Raw genomic sequence first — 22,565 nt, forward strand, 5'->3', positions numbered from 1 at the left:
CACTTGGATATTTGTAAATTTAAGTTGTCATTTGAATCACACAGAAATCAGTTAGAATTTTGCAATTAATTTAAATAATGGTCAGAATTTGAAATCCGTGTTACTACCTTGAGGCATTTAAAGCTGTTGTAACTGAAAAATGAAATTTATCAACCATTTCTCCCCTCCACTGAACAAGTTCCCTTCATTGAACAATTGTTGTCTAACAGTTGTCTTCATCCTGTTGAAGTCGAGACCAGAATCTACAGCACCAAATGGTCTTTCTTCAGAGCTGCCTGTATCTCAGCTCACACACACAAAGGAGAGTTAACAGCAGGCCTCGCAGACACATAGTGTTATCTTAAAACAGCTAATACATCACCAGCTAATTCCAGGAAATTCAAAGCAGCCAGGTCTCAGACCCTGCTCACACATGTTGCTTGTGATAAGAAACCACACTTTTGTATTTATGCATCTGTTAGTCAGTGTGACTGAACAGGTAAGCTGGTTTACTGCTAAACACAGCCTGGCCACCTCGTTTCCTCCCAGCCCAGTGTCAGCCAGCAGTACGCTTGCCCCTTCAAAGGGTAATTTTGGCACTGCCGGTCACTAACAAACAGTTGTCACATTCTCGTCTGGGTGAGGCTGCACTGTGGCTGGGGATGAGTGAATTTTATTCTGTCCATACAGAGCCTCACAATTAAATGCTTAATTGTATCATACCCTGAAAGCCTCAGATAAAGCCATTCGAGAAAGCAGTGTTCTAATTTACAATTGGTTTCTTGTTCAAGAACTAGAAATGTTGAAGGCAGGAACAAGATTCTAGTCAGACAAATGTCTCTCTGCAAATTGCCAGAGATACACAATTAATACTAAACTGTTATTAACCCTGCGTACAGCTTTACCAAGCAGACTATAAAATAATCTGAAATTGTGTCCTTGCCAAACTCATCAGGACGTGCCTTTTCAATACAAAGACACCAATTGTTTGAAACAGCTCTTAATGAGTCATTTTGGACCACAGATAAATGCTTTCTGCCTCAAGGGATTCAACTCTCCTTTGTCATGTGCAACAATAGCAAGGATATAGCCCTGGTTTGCTTTTTATCCTCAATATTGTGGTGTTTCCATGTAAATCCAGACAGACCCAGGCCTGGGATCCCATTTTGGCAGGGTGGCCCAGGATCAGAGTTCAGACATTTCTGCACCAGCAGCACCTTCCAACACCACCAGATCCATCTCCTTCAGGACAAACTGGGAGTGATACTGGCTTGTTGCTGGGGTGGGTTAGTCAGCACAGCCTCACCTAATCCTACTCACCCACCCTTTATTTGTGACTCAAACATTTGCATTTTATGTTTTTTCTTTCCTCATGGACGGTAGCGCCGGAGGCTGGAAGACCATGCAGCTGGGTGGGTTATGCCCTGACAGGACTGTGAGCTTGGATACGTGACTAACTCAGGCCCAGACGGAAAAGGACCACCTGGTGTGGTTCTCATGGTTTGCCTCCCTTCTGAGGCGCTCTTTTTTTGTGCTTTGAAAGCGGCCACTTTAGGAAGACTGGGCCTCATTCCCTTTTGTTGGAAAGGACGTAGCAATTAAGCAAAACACTGTTGCATCAACTGGACCAATATAGACAAACTGCATGAAGTGAGTGGGAGAGTCATCCCCACTGGTTGTGGACACAAGACCTGCCACACATCGCAGCTGCAGCACTGCTGCAGAGCTGCCCCAGGTAACACGGAGCGGGGAACAAGGGGAGACCAGGAGAGGGCACACAAGTGCCCCATTTCTCTTTTCACCTCATGGGCAGCCCAAGCACACACCACCACACAAGGTAAGCCAGATGTTCCTCCAGCTTGACTTCCGCACAGTCGTGCTTTCAAAGGAGGTACCTGACGTGGTCCTTGTCGCTGAGGCTGAGGGACACAAGAGTTGTTTCCACCTCCCCCAGTCTGAAGGCTGTATAAGTTGCAAAGGTGGTTTTAATTTCCGCCCCAATGCAGTGGGAAGGCAGAGGAAAGGACCTTCAGTGGTTTACTCCATGAGATCAGGCTAAAGGCCAGGAGGGAGTAGTGGTGTATTATCACATCCCCAAACCAAGCTGCAGTTTACACAATCCTAAATACTCTCTCGCATGGAAAGAGAAGACAGAAGCTCTTGCTGTCATGAGGGCAAAGAAGCCTGGGAGACTGAGTGGCCTCATTTTCACTGGAACTGTTTTGTGTGCCTGTGAGGGAAGGCTGTAGTAGCAAGCTGGCTGGGTGTTAAATTGTGTGGTTTTGTCACCTGAGAGTCCAGGAGAGCAGTCCTGCTGAGCCACTGCGTTACCTTGAGCAGTCACTTCACTTTATTGTGAGATGGCCAAAATATTTCCCTCCCTGCTGAGTGCCCTGCCACTATCCCTGTACACCGGAAAGGTGTGAGAGGTGCCAAGGCAAGCAAACTTGAAATTACAGTTTTCATTTATCTTGGAAAACAAATTTACCATTTGTACAGCCCCTCCTCCTTGTCAAAGAAGTACAAGGTGAAGAAAACACAGCTGCCACGCAGCCTCTCGCAGCTGAGCAGCGATATCAGGCAGGAGGTCTTTGTGTGGTGTGAGCCGCTGATAAGACCCAGGAGATTCACAAGCCACCACGCAGCAGGGAGCAGTTTGCAGTCTCCGTGCTTCCAGCAGCCAACACACCTGCCTGGGGGTTGCTCTAAGGTCCGAAAAAGCATCAGATCCATCCACCAGCAGCTTCATACACATCCCGTGGACACGGGCTCTTTGCCAACTTCCCATCACAGAGCTGCTCCCATTTAACTGCAGCTGAAGTTACCGGACAGTGATCATTCCCCAGTACAGCACAGACAACCTCACACATATGTTTGTTAGGTTTAGAGAGCTTTGTGCAGCATAAGCACTTCTTGTTTCCAGAGCAGAGGTCATTTGGATCAAAGGCTCTGATGTAACATGGGAGATTCTTTGGCTCACTCAGCTCAGAACCTCTCTACGGAATTACAAATATAGCTGAGACATTATTACAATTTTAACAAGTTTCTCTCTCGGGGACAGCAATTATTCACCTGTGAGTAGCTGTTGTTTCATCACCAAGAGGGAGTCAAATGGAAAGTACAAATGCAGAGATGTGTTCTAAGCTTTTAGCAGTCATTTTGTTTTACAAATTAACAGAGATAAAAAGTGCCCACCAAGCTAAGTACTCTCCTTCCAGGTGGTACTTTCTAAAATGTACTAATTGTGAAAAGGACTTCTGAAATAGTTTAACAGCCTTGCATCCTTGGTTGAACATATACACAGACTCTGCTCATCAGTATCCTTGACAAATACCATGTTCTGGTGAAGGCAAAGTCTGATTGTAAGGGGGAAAGGAGCTCAAATAAGGGACCAATACAAGCGTAGCTGCTAATCTGCATGGAGCTTTCCCCACCTACACTCAGGTCACATTTGGCAAACATTTTTCATGACCAGCATTTATTATAAAAAAAAAAAAAAGAATAATTTATGAAATGTTAGCTAACTGTTTCTATTGGTAACTATCACAAAAAATAAACAAAACCAAACTAAACCCCACTACGAGTTATTGTGCCGCACAAGAGTGGAAGTTGTTCCACATTGTGGCTGGAGAGGATCATAAAACACAGGAACCTTTCCAGAAGAGTTGCTGAAGGACAGCTAATTCCAAAATAGTTTGTCTGACCCTGATGGTCTCAGTGGCCCATTACCTTGTGCTGCCTCTATTGTGCCCTTGTTATTTCAGCAAAATCAGAAACTGGCACAAAACCTGTTTTTATTTGAAGGGAAAATCTCAATTGGACATGGGCCTTTAAGGCAGCCTTAACTTTTAGGAACATTTCATAGTGGGAGATGTTTTAATACTGCGGTAAACACCTGGATCGAAGTTCTGGTAAAAGCCTAGATCTTTTCATAAATTGACAATGTGCAGAGAGTCAGGTGTAAAAAGGAAATCGAGTCAGTATTTCAGGCTGCGATCAGCTCCCATGTCTCTATGGGAGTTGTATATGTGGATGTCCACGAGTATTTATTCCAAAAACTGTGGCAAAGAAAAGGTGCAGGAAAATGTGGGGGATTGCAGAGTTTATTGGAAACTCAGTACATTGAGGATCTTAGAAAAGGTACACCCAATTAGGTGAGCTCAAGTTTAATTCGGCTGGTTGCTAAGACGGAGTCATTGTGCAACTGTTTTGCAAGAGCATTGAAACTGGTAGAACAAGGTACACAGCATGTGGAAGTGAAACTAAAGAGATTAAAGAACAGTTTGGGTTGTTGCTGGGTCTTCTTTAATTACTTTTTTTAAGACACTCCACTTTTCTTTAAACTTTAAATAACAGCATGAAGAAGGCTTCGTCTCTTAGAGTGAGCAAACAATGCTCTGTCCTGTGTAAGGACACTTATGAGAACAAGCCAGGCATGAATTTTCGGAGACAAATGAAGTTACACAGAAAAGACAGCATATGGGAGATGAGAGATGGAGAACAGGTTCTGTAACAAGGGCCCCTGTTCAAAGCAAGTCAAGAGAGGTCTCGGCAACTAACTCACCGGGTATGTGTTGTGCATCAACAAAGCCTTCTCTGTTCAATGAAAGGTTCCTTCATCTTTGCCTCTAACCTCCATTCCTTCCTCACCACAGTAGAGGGGTTTGCTTTTCAGAGAAGAAAAATCTGAGAACTCACTCATTTCTTCTATGGATTCAGAAAACCACAGAAACATCTATAGCCTAGGCCCTCGCTGCTCCTGGCAGGCCAGACCCTGCACTAGAGCAGATGCAGCATGTGCTTTATGAAAACCCTGTGTAAAGCTGGGATCTCTGTTTAGGAGCTGAACAGTTCTTCCTGCTGACACTAACCCTGAGATCTGAGTCTGCCCTTCAGGAGCTTTTCTCCAACATGAGAATCTGCAAGCAGTGAAGTAAAAGCCACAGTAACAGATTTTTTAGAGTTTTCCACTTATTCAGCCTATTTCCATGCATGTAGCTGGTGAGCGAGGAGCTGCTGCCTGCAGATACCCAAGCCATCATGAATTATTCTTGCGCAGGAAGACCAAGATCTCTTGGACTGTAACTGGAGAATCTGTCACCACAGTTTCATTGAGCTGAGCAGATTAATAGGTGAGACACACGGGTCTTCCAATCCTCCCCTTGCCTGTGGATGACTACTCCTATCAAGTTTTAGGCCTAAACTGTGAAAGAAATTATAATTTCACTTTTTTTTCTGCTCATTTCAGTACATCTTCACCTTTTTTGCATTTCCCCTACTTCCTCTAAAGCAGCAGGAATATGTATTTCAGCAAAATGCAAACATCCTTATTCAAAACTTCTCTTTTCCTCATTCTTCTTTTTACATCTCCTCACAAAGCTGGTCTGAACTCCATACCTACTTAGACTGTCCTCAGCACCTTACATGGTTAGCTGAATGACCTCAAAAGGTGGTGAGAGAAGGAATTCACATGTACTGCAAGCATTTAGCCTAGGAACCATCATGAGTCAAGTCAACTTCTCTTTCTTCCTCTGGGCCTCTTTGTTTCTGTGCAGACTAGGTGTCCTCATCTCTTCTGTTTAAGAAGGGCTGAACAGTCTGCTTGAATGTTCTCAGAAACTTTCCTGTAGAAATTCTCAAGAAAATAAGAAGTGCTGGCCAGAAATTATATGATTTTTGTGGGCCAAAATCTTGAGAACCAAAGCACACAGTTATCTGAGATGGTATGTTCGTATGTGGTTCCCCAGAAATCAGTCAAGAAAGAGCCCACAAATAATCCTTCTTAGAATTTTCTCTGTTCTCAAGATGATTCACTGCCTTTTAGCACAGAAGTGGCTTAACTAAAAAGTCCTTTAATCTGAAAAATGTTTATCTACTGCCTTCCTCCAAAAAAACCCCAACCAAAACATGAAAGCTCGTGCAATAGAGCTGATCATATCATGTGCCTAGACAATGATCTGTGCTCCACCTGATACTGTTATCATGATTTTGATAAACAGATATTTTCAGTAGTCCATGCTTAGGCATCAATATAATTTTCAGAGATTACACAGAAAATAAGATTGTTACTTACCAAGTGACTACAAAATGCATGGACATTGTATCGAGTTTGATGCTTATAAACTAGAACTTCATAAAGGGCCATTACAACACTAAGGGCAGGGATCTCAAGATGGAATGACAGATAGATAGAAAACCCCCACTAAATGGCAATGCCAGTGTTAGTCATGGAATACAGTGTGGCCAGGGCTGCCCTGAAGAGACCACCTCAGCCTCTCCAGGTGCCCTGGGGCAGGGTTCAAGAAAAACAAGAGCAGGATGGAGGTCTTACAAAAATTGGAAGCTGCAGGGAAGGTAGTTACAGTTGGTAGGCGTCCATAATCACCATTCCAGGACTTAGAGCCCTGAAGAGGTTTTTACTAGACACATTGTGCATGTACCCAGTGCCATGCAGAGAGAAGGGCTCAGGTGAGCTGTGGCTGCCGTGGTCCTGAGCACTGCAGTAGTCAGAGGAGTAGAAAATTTTGAAGTTTTCAGCTGCATTTGGAAGTTATTTTTGATTTATCAACGTAAAATGATACATAGATGTTCCTCAAATCCAAAACACACACAATAGCTCAATTATAATGTCACAGTAAAATATATAATGTCACAATAAATTATTCTTCAGATGTATCTACTGCTTAGAGATACATGCACACACAAATGCTTTAAATCTCTAGATGTAAAGATGAAATAGCTGAAAGCAGCAAGATAGAACCAGATATATTTCAGAATATTATTTTGAAAGAGGCACCTAGAGGTCATAGGAACAGTGGCCATAGGAACTTACAGCAGTTGCTGATTTTATTCATTTTAATTGATATCACAGGAATAAAACTGTTTTCAAAGGAGAATAAAATAATTTTCAAATCAAGGTCTGAAAAAAATTCCAAATTCAAAAAAAGACAACCTGATTTGTTTTTCTATTGCTAGAACACCTCTCTTGTTCAGGCTTCTAAATCTCAATGCAGTCGCCCTTTCACTCCTGCCATTTGAGAACACCCAGCAGAAGATCTGGAGGCTCAGCACTGCTCGGGGCACACAGACCGAGCCCGAGGGGATGAGATACCCCCGGCACATCACCAGTCCCCTCTACACGGGCCCAAGCAAGCTAGTCAGCTCACTTGCTGATGTGTGACACTTCACACAGGGAGGGAGAGTCAGATCACGTGCATTTGGGCTGGATACAGCACACAGAGCTTTTTTCCTTCACACATTTGGGGTGTGTTACCTTTTCCCCTTATCTCTGTGTGAACTCTGTTCCAGAATCTTATCTCCTGTCTTGATATTTAAAGAAAGCCTTTCCTGAATCACCACAATTGTGCATTTGACAGAATATATCCATCAAGATTGCATATTTGTTTACCCCAAGTAGTGCCTAACTGGCCTCTAATCACTCTGTACTGCATGCTATACAAAAGCTTAACCTGGACTCTTCCCATTCTAGAAAGATTTCAATCTGAAGATCAAATCCTAAAGATAGCACAGGCTTAGTTACGGTCCTGAGGCTCAGGAACTTGGAAATCTGCTTTACTCCCAGAGCTTTATTTAAGCACCTGTATCCACAAGTGCAATTATATACAGGTACATTTTTATTGCTGAAGGAGTGGTTACAATCTGTGAGCACACACACTCTCCGTGATTTAGACCCTGGCCTGGTCAGTCCTTCCACACATCTGCTCGCTGCCATACACCCTGAGTGCTCTGTTATTCAGAAAAAACAACAGCTTTCTGGCTAGAATTAGAATTCAGCATTGACTTAAAAGAAGGCTTTGATGCAAATGAACCATTAGGGACAGGGGAAGGCAAAAATGGGACACTTCAGCTCAGGGCACTGCATTATCAGCACAGGGCTCCTCCTTAGTGCTGAGGTCACCAGGTCCCCCCATGGCCCTTGCAGACTTTGTTAGCAGCAGGTGCCAAGAACCAAGTACTCTGCTGGAGTTCCCACACCAAGAGCTTTGATCCCTCAGAGAACCCAACACCCTGGCCCTTGAGGAAGTTTTAAGTATCTTACAGGAGTTATTACATAGCATCCTTCCTCAAGGTTGCTCATTAACCATTTCTCCTCAAAGACCTGTTTGCCCATGGTTGTTAACTTGAGCTTTTTCCTTTGGGTATAAACAAGAAAATGTTTTGCTTCTTAGGATAACAACTTAAGGAAGCTGGAAGACCAGAAAGCTGTTACCTGGTGCAGAGCGTGGACCAGTGCCACAGTTTGGGGTACAGAGGAGGAGGCAGGGAAGAATCAGAAAGCAGCATTTCCAATGTTTAATTTCTGCCTGATGGAACCAATAAATGTAGACGTGGTTTTGGCCTCCTAATCTGTCTAGAGGTAAGCACGGGCTGATACTCACAGCACAGTTGAGAGAATAAGCTAGTCTAGCACCATCTATTGTAGACACTTACTGAGTGTGCATTTTCTAATGTCTGCACATTCAGGCTTACATACAGGGTTCAGTCCTCACAGTTTAGATGCAGAGCTGTGATTCAACCACTGCAATCTAGCAAAGGAGACTTCTGTGCAAGACCAAGCAGATTTATCTCATCAGAATTCATCCTACGGACATTTGTTACTGTTAGTTACAAACTCTTCAGTAGTAAACTACTGGATGAAATGTGGACTCCTACCTGCACTTCTTCAGGTCTTGAAATATAATTTCAAATGAGAAGAAAATAAGACTGGGCAAACACCTTTTCTTCTCTAACACAGTATCACTTACCAATGGCATTTGGATATAATCTGTAATACACATTCAGCAGTACACTAGCACTGCCATAAACTTTTGGTGAGCTCTTATTAGGCTTTTTCTCAACGTAGACAAAAGCAACAAACACTTAAGCCTTGCAGGCAGGGTGAGGAGCCTGTATTAGCTACAGTTTCACTGCTTTCTATTTGTTTGCATGACCCTTCCACCAGCGTGACTACTGTAGGTAGAAAGTGGAATTCTTAACCAGTAAAACCAGAATCAGACACAGGAAAATGATAAATATTGCTTTATTAAATTACTTTTATACTCCTACAAAGAAATTTTCTGATTTCTGTTACAGAATTAAATGAAGGAAAATCATTGCTGTCTCTGCAGTTACCTAAATTTAGATACAAAATGGTTGTAAAAAGGCCAGCCTATTCAAGTTACATAAAAAAGGCAGAGAATAGATGAGTTCCCTCAGGAATCTTGAGGCTCAGAAATATAAAGTCCTATAATACAACGAAATTAAGAATTCAGCAATGTGTTGAACAATTGTAAACTGTAACTGCACTAGTGGACCGCATTATTCAGCAGTTTCCTTAAAGGTATGAACTGTGAACTGAACAAAACGTGGAGCTGCCACAGCAGACCTCATTTAGTTGTCCTCCCTTTCACTCCCTCCAAGTAAAAGTTGTGAGATCAGCGTTCAGCGTTTAAATGATAGGAAGGAAACTTGCCTCCATAAATATCAGAAAATTCTCCATTCCATAACTATTTATATAAAGTAACTAGCTCTTACAAGTCAGTTTCAAGTAAAACAGGTGGCTGAGGCAAAAATAATCAAAATCAGATCATACACAATTTTACTGTAAATACAGTAATTCGAAAGATAAACACAACTATAGCACTGACAGGATATATCAATGCTGCCGTATTATAGACATGATGTGTCAGTAGAAAATTAGGATGTCTATTATCAAAATCGAGGACATTCATTCCAGTCTCTGGTAATCTAATCTTAGTGCAAAACAGATGCTAGGACATATTTAGCAAAAAAGGTGATACATTTAAGGCCAAATATTTGTTCAGTCATCACTATCGCTTCCAGATTCACTCAGCTGCAAGTCATTTCCTAGAAGAAAGAGAGTCATCATATTAGTCATTTTCAAGGAAATACTTTTATTCTTTCAATACATTCCCTTTCCCAATTAAAGGTTTACAAAACCTAACACCAAACAGGTCAGGGAGGTTGGACTAGATGGTCTTTAAAGTCCCCTTCTAACCCAAACAATTCTATGGTAAGATAATAAGTAGCTGTAGAATCAAACTCCCCAGTGACAGAACCTCAGAGAAATCGCTTTTCTACAGTTTTAAAATCTTGGCAAGGAATTCATTAGCCACAATGCAATTATTTAATATCACCAGATCACAAAAGACAACACCTAGCTATCTTTCCCACCCACATTTCCATGCATCATAAGTGAGAAAACTGCTGGTGAAGGCAGTTTTGTGGAAAACAAGTTGGTTTTTTTGAAACACATCTGAATGCTACTCAGCTGTGCTTGAAAACAAAGTGGTGTCTCAATCAAGAAGAGCAGCTCTTTGATGTGCCATTTAAAGATGTATCAGTGACCTACTATTTCAAACAGGTTTGGGAACAAGCGAACAAACAAAACATCAAAAGAAATTTTACACAGCACTTTAATTTAGTGGATATATATATATATATTTCAAAATGGGGAAGTAAGAAGAAAGACTGCATTGTGCTTGCAGTGGATGTCCATAAGCTTAGGGGATGGGAGGAATGGAATCTTTCCAGGATGACAGGTAACTAACAAAAAATACAGCAGCTCGCTATACAGAATCTACATCATATCTAGCAACTTTCCACACATTTTACTACTTGGTTCCAACTAGCATGCTTTTATTCACAGCTCCCTTTTCAAACAGCCATTAAGAATAAAAAAAATAGGGGGCAGGGATACATCTCAGGTTGTACAGAAATGGCCTAGAGAGCAAAGAGAAAAAAGGAAAAGAGAAAAAATATCCCTGAAACTGCGTGGGCACACTCTTCACATGCCCTTTCCGCAGCTGCAGCACCCACCCTTCACAGACCACTTTTACAGATGGGGAAGAAAAGTAACCTCAACAGGGTCAACCCAGCAAGGCACTTAGACTGGATCTTTTATGATCTGGCACAGCATTTCTGCCACAACACAGAAGTCTTTAACACAGCTGCATTTAGCCTGCCTTTGTTTTCTATTGTGTCATCACTCAAGCTTAGAAAGTGGTACATGATTCTCTACAACAATATAGAAAACACTTCATGTAAGATAAGAATAGTGAAGATGGCTGTTTCCAGCAATCTTTAAAGTACTACTGTAGACAATTCATTTCCAGTTCTCCATATAGACATTTACAGCCATGTCATTTTAATAAAAGTTAAAAAGCAATTTTGAAAGAACAAAATCAAGTAGTGTGTCAATAATTATTCAGGACAATGTATTATCCCGAAAAGTAATATCTCAAGGCATCAGTAAATTAAACTCGCGCATTTCTCACTCAGAGGAATACTCGCAGTGCGTTTTTAGAAATGTCAGACCTGTTGCGCACTACCTACTTTAGGAGAGGACTGGGAGTACAAATAAGAAGATAACCTTCCAAATAGTGATTCTGCAGCCTTTAAAAGTTATTTCAACATAGTTAATAGAAATTACACAAACCCTGAAACACCAGCCAAAAATACCAACGCTTGTGAAAGCCAGCAGATGGGAAAAGCAAGAACTCCAAGTTCCAGAGTCAGAAATAATGCATTAGGATTTAGTTCAGCGACAACTTTCTGCCCCATTTTTATAACCCTACCTGTAAAAAACACCTTCAGAGAGATGGCAAAACATTATCAGACTGGAGCTGGTAGTTTTCAGATGGGCTTGGTGCAAGAATGGGAAGTTCATTTAACTAGGACTCTGCAGAAACATCTAGACTCTCTTGTACTTATGAGGCAGCAAAAAGTTGGGGAAAACTGTTGAATTTGGTTTTCACAGTGCCAACTGCTTATTAGCAACATGAATTGGGGAAATAGATCGTGCTGCAAATGATGACATTTCCTAAGCTTTTAAATCAGTGAGTACAATACATTCAGTTGCATTCTTGCAAGTTACAGGGGATAGGAAAACTCACAAGGGCAAGCTGTTTCACAGACCTTCATGGTCACACCAACACCAAACTAATACACGGGAAAATTATTTCCTGACCAGCTGCTTGTACCAGCTCCAAGTATCAAAAGTAGTGAAATTGTGCTGAATGCTCTGTACATAACACAAGGCCCCAGAATAGCTAAACTCTGCTGGATTTTCTTTGGAAAGTTACTTTATTTAACATAACTCTTGTTTAAACAAAATGTAGACATAAAGCAACATATGATCAAATAGTTAAGAAAAACAGATTTATTAGTGCCAGCCTTTACAAGCTTTGTTATAAGGCAAGTTGTGAGCCTATGTAATCAACTTCTGTTGGTATAAGGGGAAAGAAGCTGTATTTTGAGGGTGAGGGGCAGTCTTGAGCCCAGGATTCCTGCAGAGGTAGATCATGTATATCTGACAGAAGTATTTGATTATGATGCTGCTAAACGCCACCTCCTGTGCTTTCCAAGTTCCACAAAACCTCAGCTGTACGATTTCTACATGCAAGATGAAACTCTGTGCTCTAACCCTTCCCCCAGCACACAGCAAGCCGAAGGAAAACTGCACTGATTACCCTGCATGGCCCCAGTTCTACAGAGGTGCACAAAACCAGTCACGTACATAAGCAGTCAAACCTCAGAACAGGATTAGACAAGCAAACAGCTTGTGCTGACATTTGTTGATTCAATATTTTATTTTTGTAAAGCATTATTTGAGATGGAAGAAGTGACTGTGCAGGATCCCCACTGAAAACTCCTGCCATTCAACCATTTGCTGTCCATTTAGTTTCTCCAGGTTTCACTCTCCTGCCAAATGCCCTCAGCAAGGGAGCTAGAGAAACACATTCTCCTTGAATGGAACTTTTTTGATCTTTGTCTAGTTCAAGTGTACTTCAAGTGTTAACTGTACTGGACATTGGGGACAGAACCATTTAAAGCAGTAAATAGATCTGTAACCATAATAGAAGTAAATGGGATTAAGCTGAAGATCTAGGCAAGCTCAGTCAAGCCCAAGGCTTGATGCTGCAGAGGTTCTACCTGTCAATGGGGTTCTTGAGTACCATTGAGCCACCAGTTTTCCATGTAATTGTTTTGATATTGTCATGTTTTAAGCAGTGTTTTCTCACTATGACTGTTTGAACTGGAGGATTTAGCCACCTGTACTTGTATTTCTCAGTGGAAGCTTTGCCAGCTGGGATTCTGTCACTGGGGATAGAGCTTAATCTCTTTTCATAACAGTTGTATTTAGTGCATGAAGAATGGGAAATCCCATTTGTAAATAAGGGTTGAAACAAATGGCACACTCAAAAGTTACACAAATTACAAACGTGAAGACATTGTTCTCTACAGTGGTAGTGAAATGAATGCAGCATTTAGTCCTTCACACGCTTAGTCACAGGACTTTTCAATCTGATCTTATCTATTAATGCAGTACATAAATAACCAGCACAGATATTTAATTAAGTATTCAAATACTAGCTACAAAAAACCTGTTCATGTTATATATTAAATACTGAAATAAAAGTAGGTCTGCCAGAGCCTAAAATTTCAGTATAATAAGTTTACATATAAATGCTAAACCATAAAGATCTTAGGCTGCAAACCAGGATTGATGGGAATCTCTTCAAACCAGGAGCCTGCAGCTAAACTCCCAATAAAAATTGTAATAATTTTGAAGAGCCACCAAAGCTGAACGCTCACATTTATGTCTGAAAACTCCTGCTATTTAGGTAGCAAACTAAAGATTCTCTACCTAGTGGGATTTTCTTTTCTGTCTCTCCTTTTTTGAATACACTTAGCGCTCAACTCCAGGCTGCCCAGCAACCACTTATTGGAGAACATCACAGCTACTCTTCAAATTACATTTTTAGTTGCCTGAATGGGTGGAAAAAGATAGTATCACCTGAGAGCAAATTGCTTCCTTCCTTATATGCCAAGGACAGTCTTGCCATGTTGCCCAGTGGAACAGTGCCATGAACAACAATAACTGAAGCAGCTAAGAATACACCATCTCTTCTCTAATTCAAAGTATTACCAGTATACAATCCCACAGTTCTACCCAAGAAATTATAAGCGTATGTTTTGGGAGTGCCCTGTTAGTTCAAGTATTTTCAATGCAAAATTACTGTTCTCCAGTCCCAATGTATATACCTGGGAGGAAGCCAGAAGAGCTTCGGAAATATTTTCAACTGCATCAGCTTTAATTTAATATCTCTGGAGACCAAGAACCTTCCAGCCCAGTGTCTAATTCAAACCACTGCTGAACAATCAGACCCTAGCATCACTTCCCACAGTGTTAATTATAACCAAAATATACTTTAAAACAATATGGTTTCCTCTCAGAATCTTGATGTCTGGAACTGTGCACTAAGAAAAGAACAGCCTTTGTACTTACGTAGTGTATTCATCATATGACCACTGCTCTCTTGGGATCTGTTATGACTGGCATCTTTGTCAGGGACAGCCTGCTGTGGTATGGCAGACACAGTAGGCTGCGGCTGCAAATATGGCATTGACATAGGAAGGGAGGGCTTCATTTCCTCGTCTTCAGAATCACTAGAACTATTTTCACTGCTTGATGAAGAGGATGAAGAACTTTTCGAGTCAGACGAACTGTCAGAGCTACTCAGCTGGTCCATGATGCTGGCTTCTGCTTTCAGCTCTGCAAACAATGTGATTTGTTTTTCAGTTAACATTTGTCATAATTGAAATAAGAAGAAAAAAAAAATGAAGATAAAGCAACAACAGAAATCAGGTACACACACCATAGCAACAACAAGACCACCACCACCACACAAAAACACCCACCAAAACTCTCCAGAACAACAAAAAGGGCACAAAGAATCATCCAGCCTGTCATGTGGTTTTCTTCTCTCATAGCTTGGGCAGTTTCTCCCTTTCAAGCCAAGTGTCAGAACAAGGGTGACTGTGAACCCAAATGCTAAGCCCACATTCCACAGGGTAGTGCATCCCACATAGCTTTTGACTTCTGCAGCTAACAAATCTTCTGTATTTTCCTTAGCATGCCTGAAGATGCCTTTCACTGACTAAAAGCTGCAGATTCAATCACACATAAGTTTGTGTAAGATGTCTGCAGCTGCACCCAAAAAGTTTCCCAGCAGTTCAGCATTACAATCAATACACTTGTTTGGACTTTGTGATGTTTTGCTCAAAACCGAGTTAAGTTTGAGAATATCCAAAGGAACAACCTACAGTTTACTATTATGAAGATTTCACCAAATCCTTGTTCTCTTTGTACATATGGGGATGGGGGTAGGAAATCTAGAACAACAAGAGGTAGACAAGAAATACTGGAAATTAACAGATCAAACTCACTCAACCACCTTGCATTCTTGATGAAATAACTCACCTGACTACAGTAATATTTAGGACAGTATGACTGGATAGATCGTCCCGCGCAGTATGTGTTTTTATATATGTTAGCCGACATGCAGCATACAGAGGAATTTCAGTCTTGCAGAAAGGCTAGACATAATAATTGTGCAAAATAGGGGTGCTGCTGAAGCAAGAAGTCTGAAACAGACCACTGAACCACGGTGGATGGAGGTTGTATACAGTGACTTAAGGAGTTACCCAGAGTGCAGAAGTTCGTCACTACACAAAACTGTAACTACCCGGACATTTGTAAGATGGTCTTACAAGCACCTGGAATATTTCAGGTACAGCTTTGATATTGCAGACACAAAAAGCAAGGTGGAAAGTGGCTCATCTCACTTCAGATTTACCCAACACAGAAGAACAGGTTGAAGACAAAAGTCACAAAGATGCAAAAGGTCTCAGAGCTTAATCAAGAGAAGATGGAAAAGCAAAAGAATAAGCTTGAACACCAAAAGAATAAGCTTGAACACCAAAAGAATAAGCTTGAACACCAAAAGAATAAGCTTGAACACCAAAAGAATAAGCTTGAACACCAAAAGAATAAGTTTGAACACAAACTTCCATGAATCCTTCCAATTCTGAGTTATCAAAGGCCACTCTAAAGAACATGTGCTTAGGCCGGTCAGCCTTATCAGGGGTCAGTCTAAAGAAAAATGGTGTTCAGGAAAAATGGCACCTGCAATAGCACAGCTATGGCTGCAAGGACACACTAATCCAGTGCCAAGGAAGAAGAGAAATTACAATTAAAGACCATACCGGCTGACTTAAACGTAACGAAAGAGAGGGTGAGGGGAAAATTACAAAAAGGAAGGATCGTCCTGTTACTAAGGATGTGTATAAGAGAACAGCTTAAAGACAGAAAAGGAACCAGAAAGCCTAAGGCAAAATTAGGATTCAACTGGCCAAAATATCAAAAAGTCATTTAAAAAGTAATTTCAAAATTTATTCTAGAGAAGAAATGCCAACAAAAGAACTGATCTACCACACATCTGGAGCTGTAAGCTAACAAAGATACCACTCAAGTCCTATGCACTTAATTTCACTTCCTCCCTGCTCTCACTAATGTCTAATATGAGAAAAAATTAAGCATAAGGCTGACAGTTAATACCAATACCAGATGAACAAGATCCCTGATTTGAATTTTGAAGTAATCTGACAGAATTTAAATTAAGTATTTTCAAACAGCAAAGGAAGAGCTGTCCATATACTGGGCAACAAAGGTGAAGTGATCTTCCCCCACCTGAGTGAGTTAGTAACAAGTTCAAGGTAGTGCATGTAAGCAGGAACAGTCAGGTACAAAACCACAGAATGATTAAGTAGGTGACACTTCTGAAGAATCTGTGAGTTTCTGTGGATCACTATGCACAGTTGTACCACACCATGCTATTGTGGAAATGACAAGCATTACATTGGGTTTAGTCTTTGTGTGTAGAGATGAATGGTGCCAGCAAGGCAGTCCTCTTGCTCAATGCAGCACTGCTAAAACCTTAGCTGAAATGGTAAATATGTTCAGGCACTGTACTTCAGGAAGGCTTTGGACTTGTTGGAAGATACCTAAAGGAGAGTGACAGTGCATCGGGGATCTAGAAAACTTAATATCTAAGGAAAGATTGAACCAGCTGGCATCGTTTGGCATGAATAATGGGAAAGCCGTAGCAGCTTCTGAGTATACAAAGGACTGCTCAAAAGCAGAAGAGTAATTGGGTCTATACTTGCACGATAAATATGAAAATAGTAAGGGCTTACTGTAAGATCATTTATTAGTAAGAACCTGAACAGTAAGGTGAGCAAAGCCCTGGAATGGCTTGCCAAAGAGAAGACGGGATCTGTCACTGGAAGGCTTTAAGAACAGGTTAAAAATTATGTCAGAAATCTGACTTTAGGACAGAAGGATGGACTAGATGGCTCTGCAGTGTCCCTAACATCCCTGTTTGTCAATAATTCCACATTTTTCAGCAGTACTCAAAATTGGGCTGGCACTACACCAGAGTTTGATACATGTTGGCAGTCACTTTGGTGACTTGCAATATGTTTGACATCACCACTCCCTCTAAAACAGCAGACCATCAAGACAAAGTATTGTCTTATTCTGTGTGCCCAAGTGCTCCTTCCTCTCTGCAACCTAACATGTATTCTAGTACTGTTCTGTGGTACAGATTTCTGGTCAGAGTTTAAGACCAAAATGGAGCGGGGCGGGGGGGGGGGAAATTGAAAACAAAACAAAAAACTTCATAATGACCAAGCTAAAAAAATATCTGTTTAAAGGAATTCAAAACATCTTGGGAGGCAGATGTCAATTCCAGTCAATGAAACTGCCACCTGTCAGCATTTCTGTAGCAAGTAATTACCACCTGCCGTCTTCCTCACCCTCTGAAAGGAAATAAGGCCTCCTATTAAGTGAAACATGAGTGTCACACCAAACCAGAGTCTCTCAAGAACATATAGCCCTGTTCAAGGGATGATTTATCCAGGCTTTTAGCTGTCTTTTGCGTTGAAACCTCATCTTTGACAAGGTCCTATCCAGTAATTTTAAAAGTATTTTGAGCTGTAAACCACTGTAACCTATATGTTTGCTGCATGCAGAGAAAGAATGAGGAGTGATGTCAAAATGGAAGTGACTCAGTTGGTTTCAGTGCCTCAATACAACCAGCTACATACTTGCTTAAAGCAGCAGCAGAAGACAGAATCAAGGACAGTGAGCAGTGGGACCCTTGGCATTATTAAGCCTAATGGTTCATCTGATCTTTTACCTTAGCAAGTTTCAAATACTTCTTTGTTACCACTTCAGCCAGTGGTCATTCCTACATGAGGGTAAAGAGCTTACCATAATCAGCTTCTAGTGTGAATCTCAAATAAAAAAATAAAATAAAATAAACACACACAAAAAAATCCCCACAACCAACAAAACCCACAAACAAAAAACCTTGGCTCTTAGAAAGTAATTGCTAGTTAAGAGCAAAGTTTCCAAAACTTTCATGCCGGTGGAGCTTACCTCGTTCAATATCATCCATAGGAGAAGATGGAAACATCTTTTCTTTTGGTGGAGAATTTTTAACATTGTTTGGAACCTTGGTTGCATTTCGCATCTGCTGCTGTTGCTGCTCTATGCGAGACTGGACTTTACTGCTTCCTTCAGCTCTGTGTGTAAGAGCAAAAGACTTTTAATTACTAGAAGATCAGACACAAGGGAAAAGGCAAGAATACAGGGGATACAGTACCTTAAGTTACGGAACTATTTGTCACACCTTTCTGAATAGCGTAATTAGATTTTTAGGTACATTATAATGGCATATAAGTATGTATAGATTTTACGATATATATATATATATATATATATATATATATATATATATATATATATATATATATATATATATATATACATACACACAGTACTAATAACTTCTTAACCCTTTTTCAGTTCATTTGTGTTTATACCTGGCTAACCAGGATTACTTAAAAATAACTCTGCTGGAAATCACTTACTCAGACTCATCAGCAGAGAAAAAAAAAAAATCAAAAACTTGATATAAGAAAAAACAAGCTATTAATATTACTGAAACATGTCACAAACCACTTTCCAAACAGATTTTCCCCCACCCTCTAAACACATCAGAAAATAGTTACCATCTCCTTCAACAATGTGGCAGTTCTTAGTTAAAATTAAAATCCCAATTCTTTCTCAGTCAAGACTCAAAAGCTGTGAAGCCAGTGAGAAAGCGGGCTTGTCACTCTATTGAACAAGGCCAGGTACTTCCTAAAAATGCCATTTTGCTAAAAACAGTAGTCCTGCATCTCAATTTAGACTGAGTAACAAATCAGTTTTCACAATGAGTAAAGCACAGCTGTTTCTCTGGTAAATCACTCACCTCGTTTTTTTCACAGTGATGTTGCTACTAAGTTTCTCTAGGCGGCATTCTCCAGTGTCATGGTTGATAATTAAGATACATTCTTTCATGTAAGGCTTCTTTGAGCCCTTGAACACAGTCACTGGTGGAGTTGAGCCCTGTTAAATCAGAAGTCCAATAAGTGTTACTCCTACAGTCTTTTCTTTCTTAGGAACAGCAATCCACCACAATAATGACAAGTTCACTACAAGTGATCCTTTCTAGCCTTTAAACGTGTTATTGGTTGATTCAAATTAGTCATAGTAGCCATGACCAAAAAGCAGCTGGAAGGGGATTTCACCCAGCTTGGCTTAATTTGAAGCTGATTAAATGCTGTTTTCCCAAAGAGACCATGCTCGTTGTAGGACTCCTTTTACCAAAAGGGGTGTCAGTTCCCATATCAGCAGAGCAGTAAGGCATGGCAGGCAGTAAATTTTCCCTTTCCAGTCTTTCCTGCTTTAGAACTGCACCAGAGCAGTAAATACCAAGGGGAAACTTGCACTGCCAACATCCACATGAAGCTTCTCTGTGTACGCAACACTTCTGGGTCATCCTACAGCATATTTGCAATGCGGTGAATACACTTAAAGCTACAGTGCAGCTCTTTAACCTCTAGGTCTTTGTAATTTTATGTTCTTAGAGCAATTCTTTTTCTACTCTAAAAAAAAAAAAAAAATCACACAGCTCTGAAACAGCACTTCATATCCTTCTATACTCAATATAATCCTATGACAAGAAAATAAATCATTCCCTTAGGCCCACCGCTCTTCTGCCACCTCACTCACCTCAATATTTGGCAGTGTTATTGTCACCTGTTCACCTTTGCCAACTTCAAGGTCTCCTTCACAGGACATATCAATAGATGCAGGCTTAAAGTCATCTAAATTTAAAAAACCAAACCGGATTATTGACATGCTTTTCAGGAATCTTATAAATGTAGACACCTTTCAATCACAGCTGAAGGTTATTAAGTTAAAGCCTTTTTGCTACCATTCCCCTGAGCAGATGATTCCGTAAGTTGGGAGAATTTAAAGTTAAGATGGCTTTCTCAAGATTCAGTATAAGTGTTAAAGCCTTTCAGTTAAAATTGCAAAAATGCATTTAGGTTTTAATGGACAAAGAGGCTGAGTGAGCTGTGTTATACTTCAAAAGATAAATCCTCACATAATTACTTTCAGAAAAAGCAATAAACAGTTCTTGAAAATGTTGATACAAAACATGGGAGACGTGGACACGAAGTCACTGAAAATGCAAAGAACAACACCAATCCTCAATATCCATTTCTCTATCCTTTTTTGATTTTACTATAACATACGTGTAAGAAGCTGACCAAAACTTGAGTTTCAGTATATTTACTTTTGTCAAAAGTGAAATTATTCCCTATTAAACATTAGATTCCTTTTTCTCTTTTTTTGACATCTAAAATGTAGATTGAAATAAGCTTTAAACAAAATAAGATACCAATTTCTGGCCCTTTCAAAAAATCTGAGACATTGAAAACGAGCATGTGTTCAGGCACCAGCGCTGCAGTCATGTAACACACATACAAGTAGGTTACTATGAAGTATTATTTCCACCACAAACGGACTAGGAAGGGTTAGAGCCAAAGGGCCTGCCTGCACAGACAGAGATGGGACGGAATCAAGAGGCCCTGCAAGGCACGTGCTAACACATGCGGGTTTGAACCCGCGGTTCTAGTGATCGCCCGTCGGGCACACAGGGGTGTCGGGCGTCCTGGGGAGCAGCACCCCGTCGCAGCTGAAGGGAGGCACAGAGGGACTGGGCACGTAAAGGGCACCCATGAGATGGCACACGCTCCTGGCCTCGCAACCTGTCACGTCACCCACGGCCGGCAGTGCTCTGTTATGGCTGGGCAGCTTCCCAGCTCAACAACCGCCTGCGAGCCACGGGCCAGGCAGCACAGACCGCAGCTGGGAACCCTGGCTCCAGCTCGCACACCGACCGGGCGAGAAAACCAGGCTCCAGGAGCTGGTGGGCAGGATGGCATGCACAGCAGAAGGCTTTGAGCTCAGACACGGGTTACAGCCCCTGTTAACCTTGTTTATGGTAAAACCCCACACATCATGTTACAGGGATAAGGGTAAAATAGTTCCAAAGTTTCTCATCTGGAATTAGAGAATGTTTGCTTTAATATACGGCCACTGGGTGGTTAATACTTTAGAAAACTAAGACATTGATTCCAGTATCCATAAACAGACTTCTGATCTTAACTTTTACCCTTTATTCATTTGCTAACAAAAACTTAAGGTGTCAGGAAAGGGTATTTTTGCACATGTCTGTGACAGAACTGATGAACGTGCCAGTTTCTACGTCTTGTTTGTTGGAAGGAAAGAAAGCTTTCAAAACAGATTTAAGAATAAATCATGAGGCTACAGGAGTCAGCAAGAAATCGTAAAGGCAGGAGGTACAAGATGTGGTTTTCAGTACACTTTAAAATTAGGATAAATTTCAAGTTATGGCATTTGTTTACATCCCTTTTATAACTTTTGCTCAGTCTCTCTTCCCCTCCTATAGACAACCCTACTAAGTGCCATTCCATTTGCTCACAGAAAGCACTTTACCCATCACGCTGCACTGCACAGGGGACATTCTCCAGAGAACGTACGTGAGACCGAATCTTGGGGATCGGTCTATAAATAATGAGACATCAAAACCAGAAGCAGCAGCCCTAAATTACCAGAACTATAATCCTAAGAGCATTTGTTTCCTAGCTACCCTCAGAATCCTTGAGCATACACCTCTCTAGATAGTAATTATGTACTCAGGGAGGGTATAACGAGCTTTGTGATTAATACCGCCTTTAACCTTTGATTGCTGAATTACACTTCTAGAAAAACTAAGCACAAGGAAGGATGGCAAAGCCAGAGTTTTCTGGGTTTCAGCAGAACTGCATCCAGAGACTATTCTGGATGCAAAAGGCATAAAAATGTGAAGTTAGTGCCCAGAAAGCAGCGAGGGGCATCAGCCCCAACAGCGTTGTTGTCCCTCAGGGGACCGGCGGGCCCGGGGCGTGGTGGGGAGCCCGGGTGCCGCTGTTCGGCGGCACATGGGTCCCCCGACCCGGGCCCGCCGGTCCCCTGAGGGGCCGCCCCATCCCCACACTCACAGCGGACGGTGTGGAAGGCGCAGCGCGGCTGCTTCTCGAAGGTCTCGCCCAGCTTCAGCACTCGCTCCTTGGGATCGAAAACCGACGGGACGGCTCCGTTCATCGCGGCGCCCCGGACCGCGCCTCACACCATGGCGAGCCCGAGCGGCCGCCGCCGCTGCCGCCGCCGAACATCCCTCGCACCGCATTGGACACGCCCACACACCCCCTTCTGCCCGGGTTGGTCCCGCCCACCTAGCGTTCTACAGGTCAGCGGC

At 41.6% G+C, this 22,565-nt stretch overlaps 1 protein-coding gene across 1 annotated transcript; it reads right to left on the minus strand.

Moving 5' to 3' along the window:
* Positions 1 to 9,003: 9,003 nt before the first annotated feature.
* Positions 9,004 to 22,539, minus strand: EAF2 (ELL associated factor 2). The gene is made up of 6 exons (XM_065070598.1): positions 22,309 to 22,539; positions 19,967 to 20,061; positions 19,164 to 19,300; positions 18,287 to 18,432; positions 14,291 to 14,557; positions 9,004 to 9,846 (listed from the first exon to the last, which is right to left on the minus strand). Exons 1-6 carry the CDS (start codon positions 22,409 to 22,411, stop codon positions 9,800 to 9,802), a joined length of 795 nt encoding a protein of 264 aa, XP_064926670.1. The 5' UTR covers positions 22,412 to 22,539; the 3' UTR covers positions 9,004 to 9,799.
* Positions 22,540 to 22,565: the final 26 nt, after the last annotated feature.

This window comes from Columba livia, chromosome 7, assembly GCF_036013475.1.
Source record: "Columba livia isolate bColLiv1 breed racing homer chromosome 7, bColLiv1.pat.W.v2, whole genome shotgun sequence".
NCBI classification, from domain to species: domain Eukaryota; kingdom Metazoa; phylum Chordata; class Aves; order Columbiformes; family Columbidae; genus Columba; species Columba livia.

Bases quoted from the DNA above. Each gene is read 5' to 3' on its own strand.
- EAF2 (XM_065070598.1), bottom strand. From the start codon at position 22,411: ATGAACGGAGCCGTCCCGTCGGTTTTCGATCCCAAGGAGCGAGTGCTG. The intron at 19,301-19,966 runs GTGAGTGAGGTG...CTGATTTAACAG, and splicing joins TAACACTGCCAAATATTGAG to GGCTCAACTCCACCAGTGAC. The intron at 14,558-18,286 runs GTAAGCTCCACC...CATTGTTTGCAG, and splicing joins TATGGATGATATTGAACGAG to AGCTGAAAGCAGAAGCCAGC.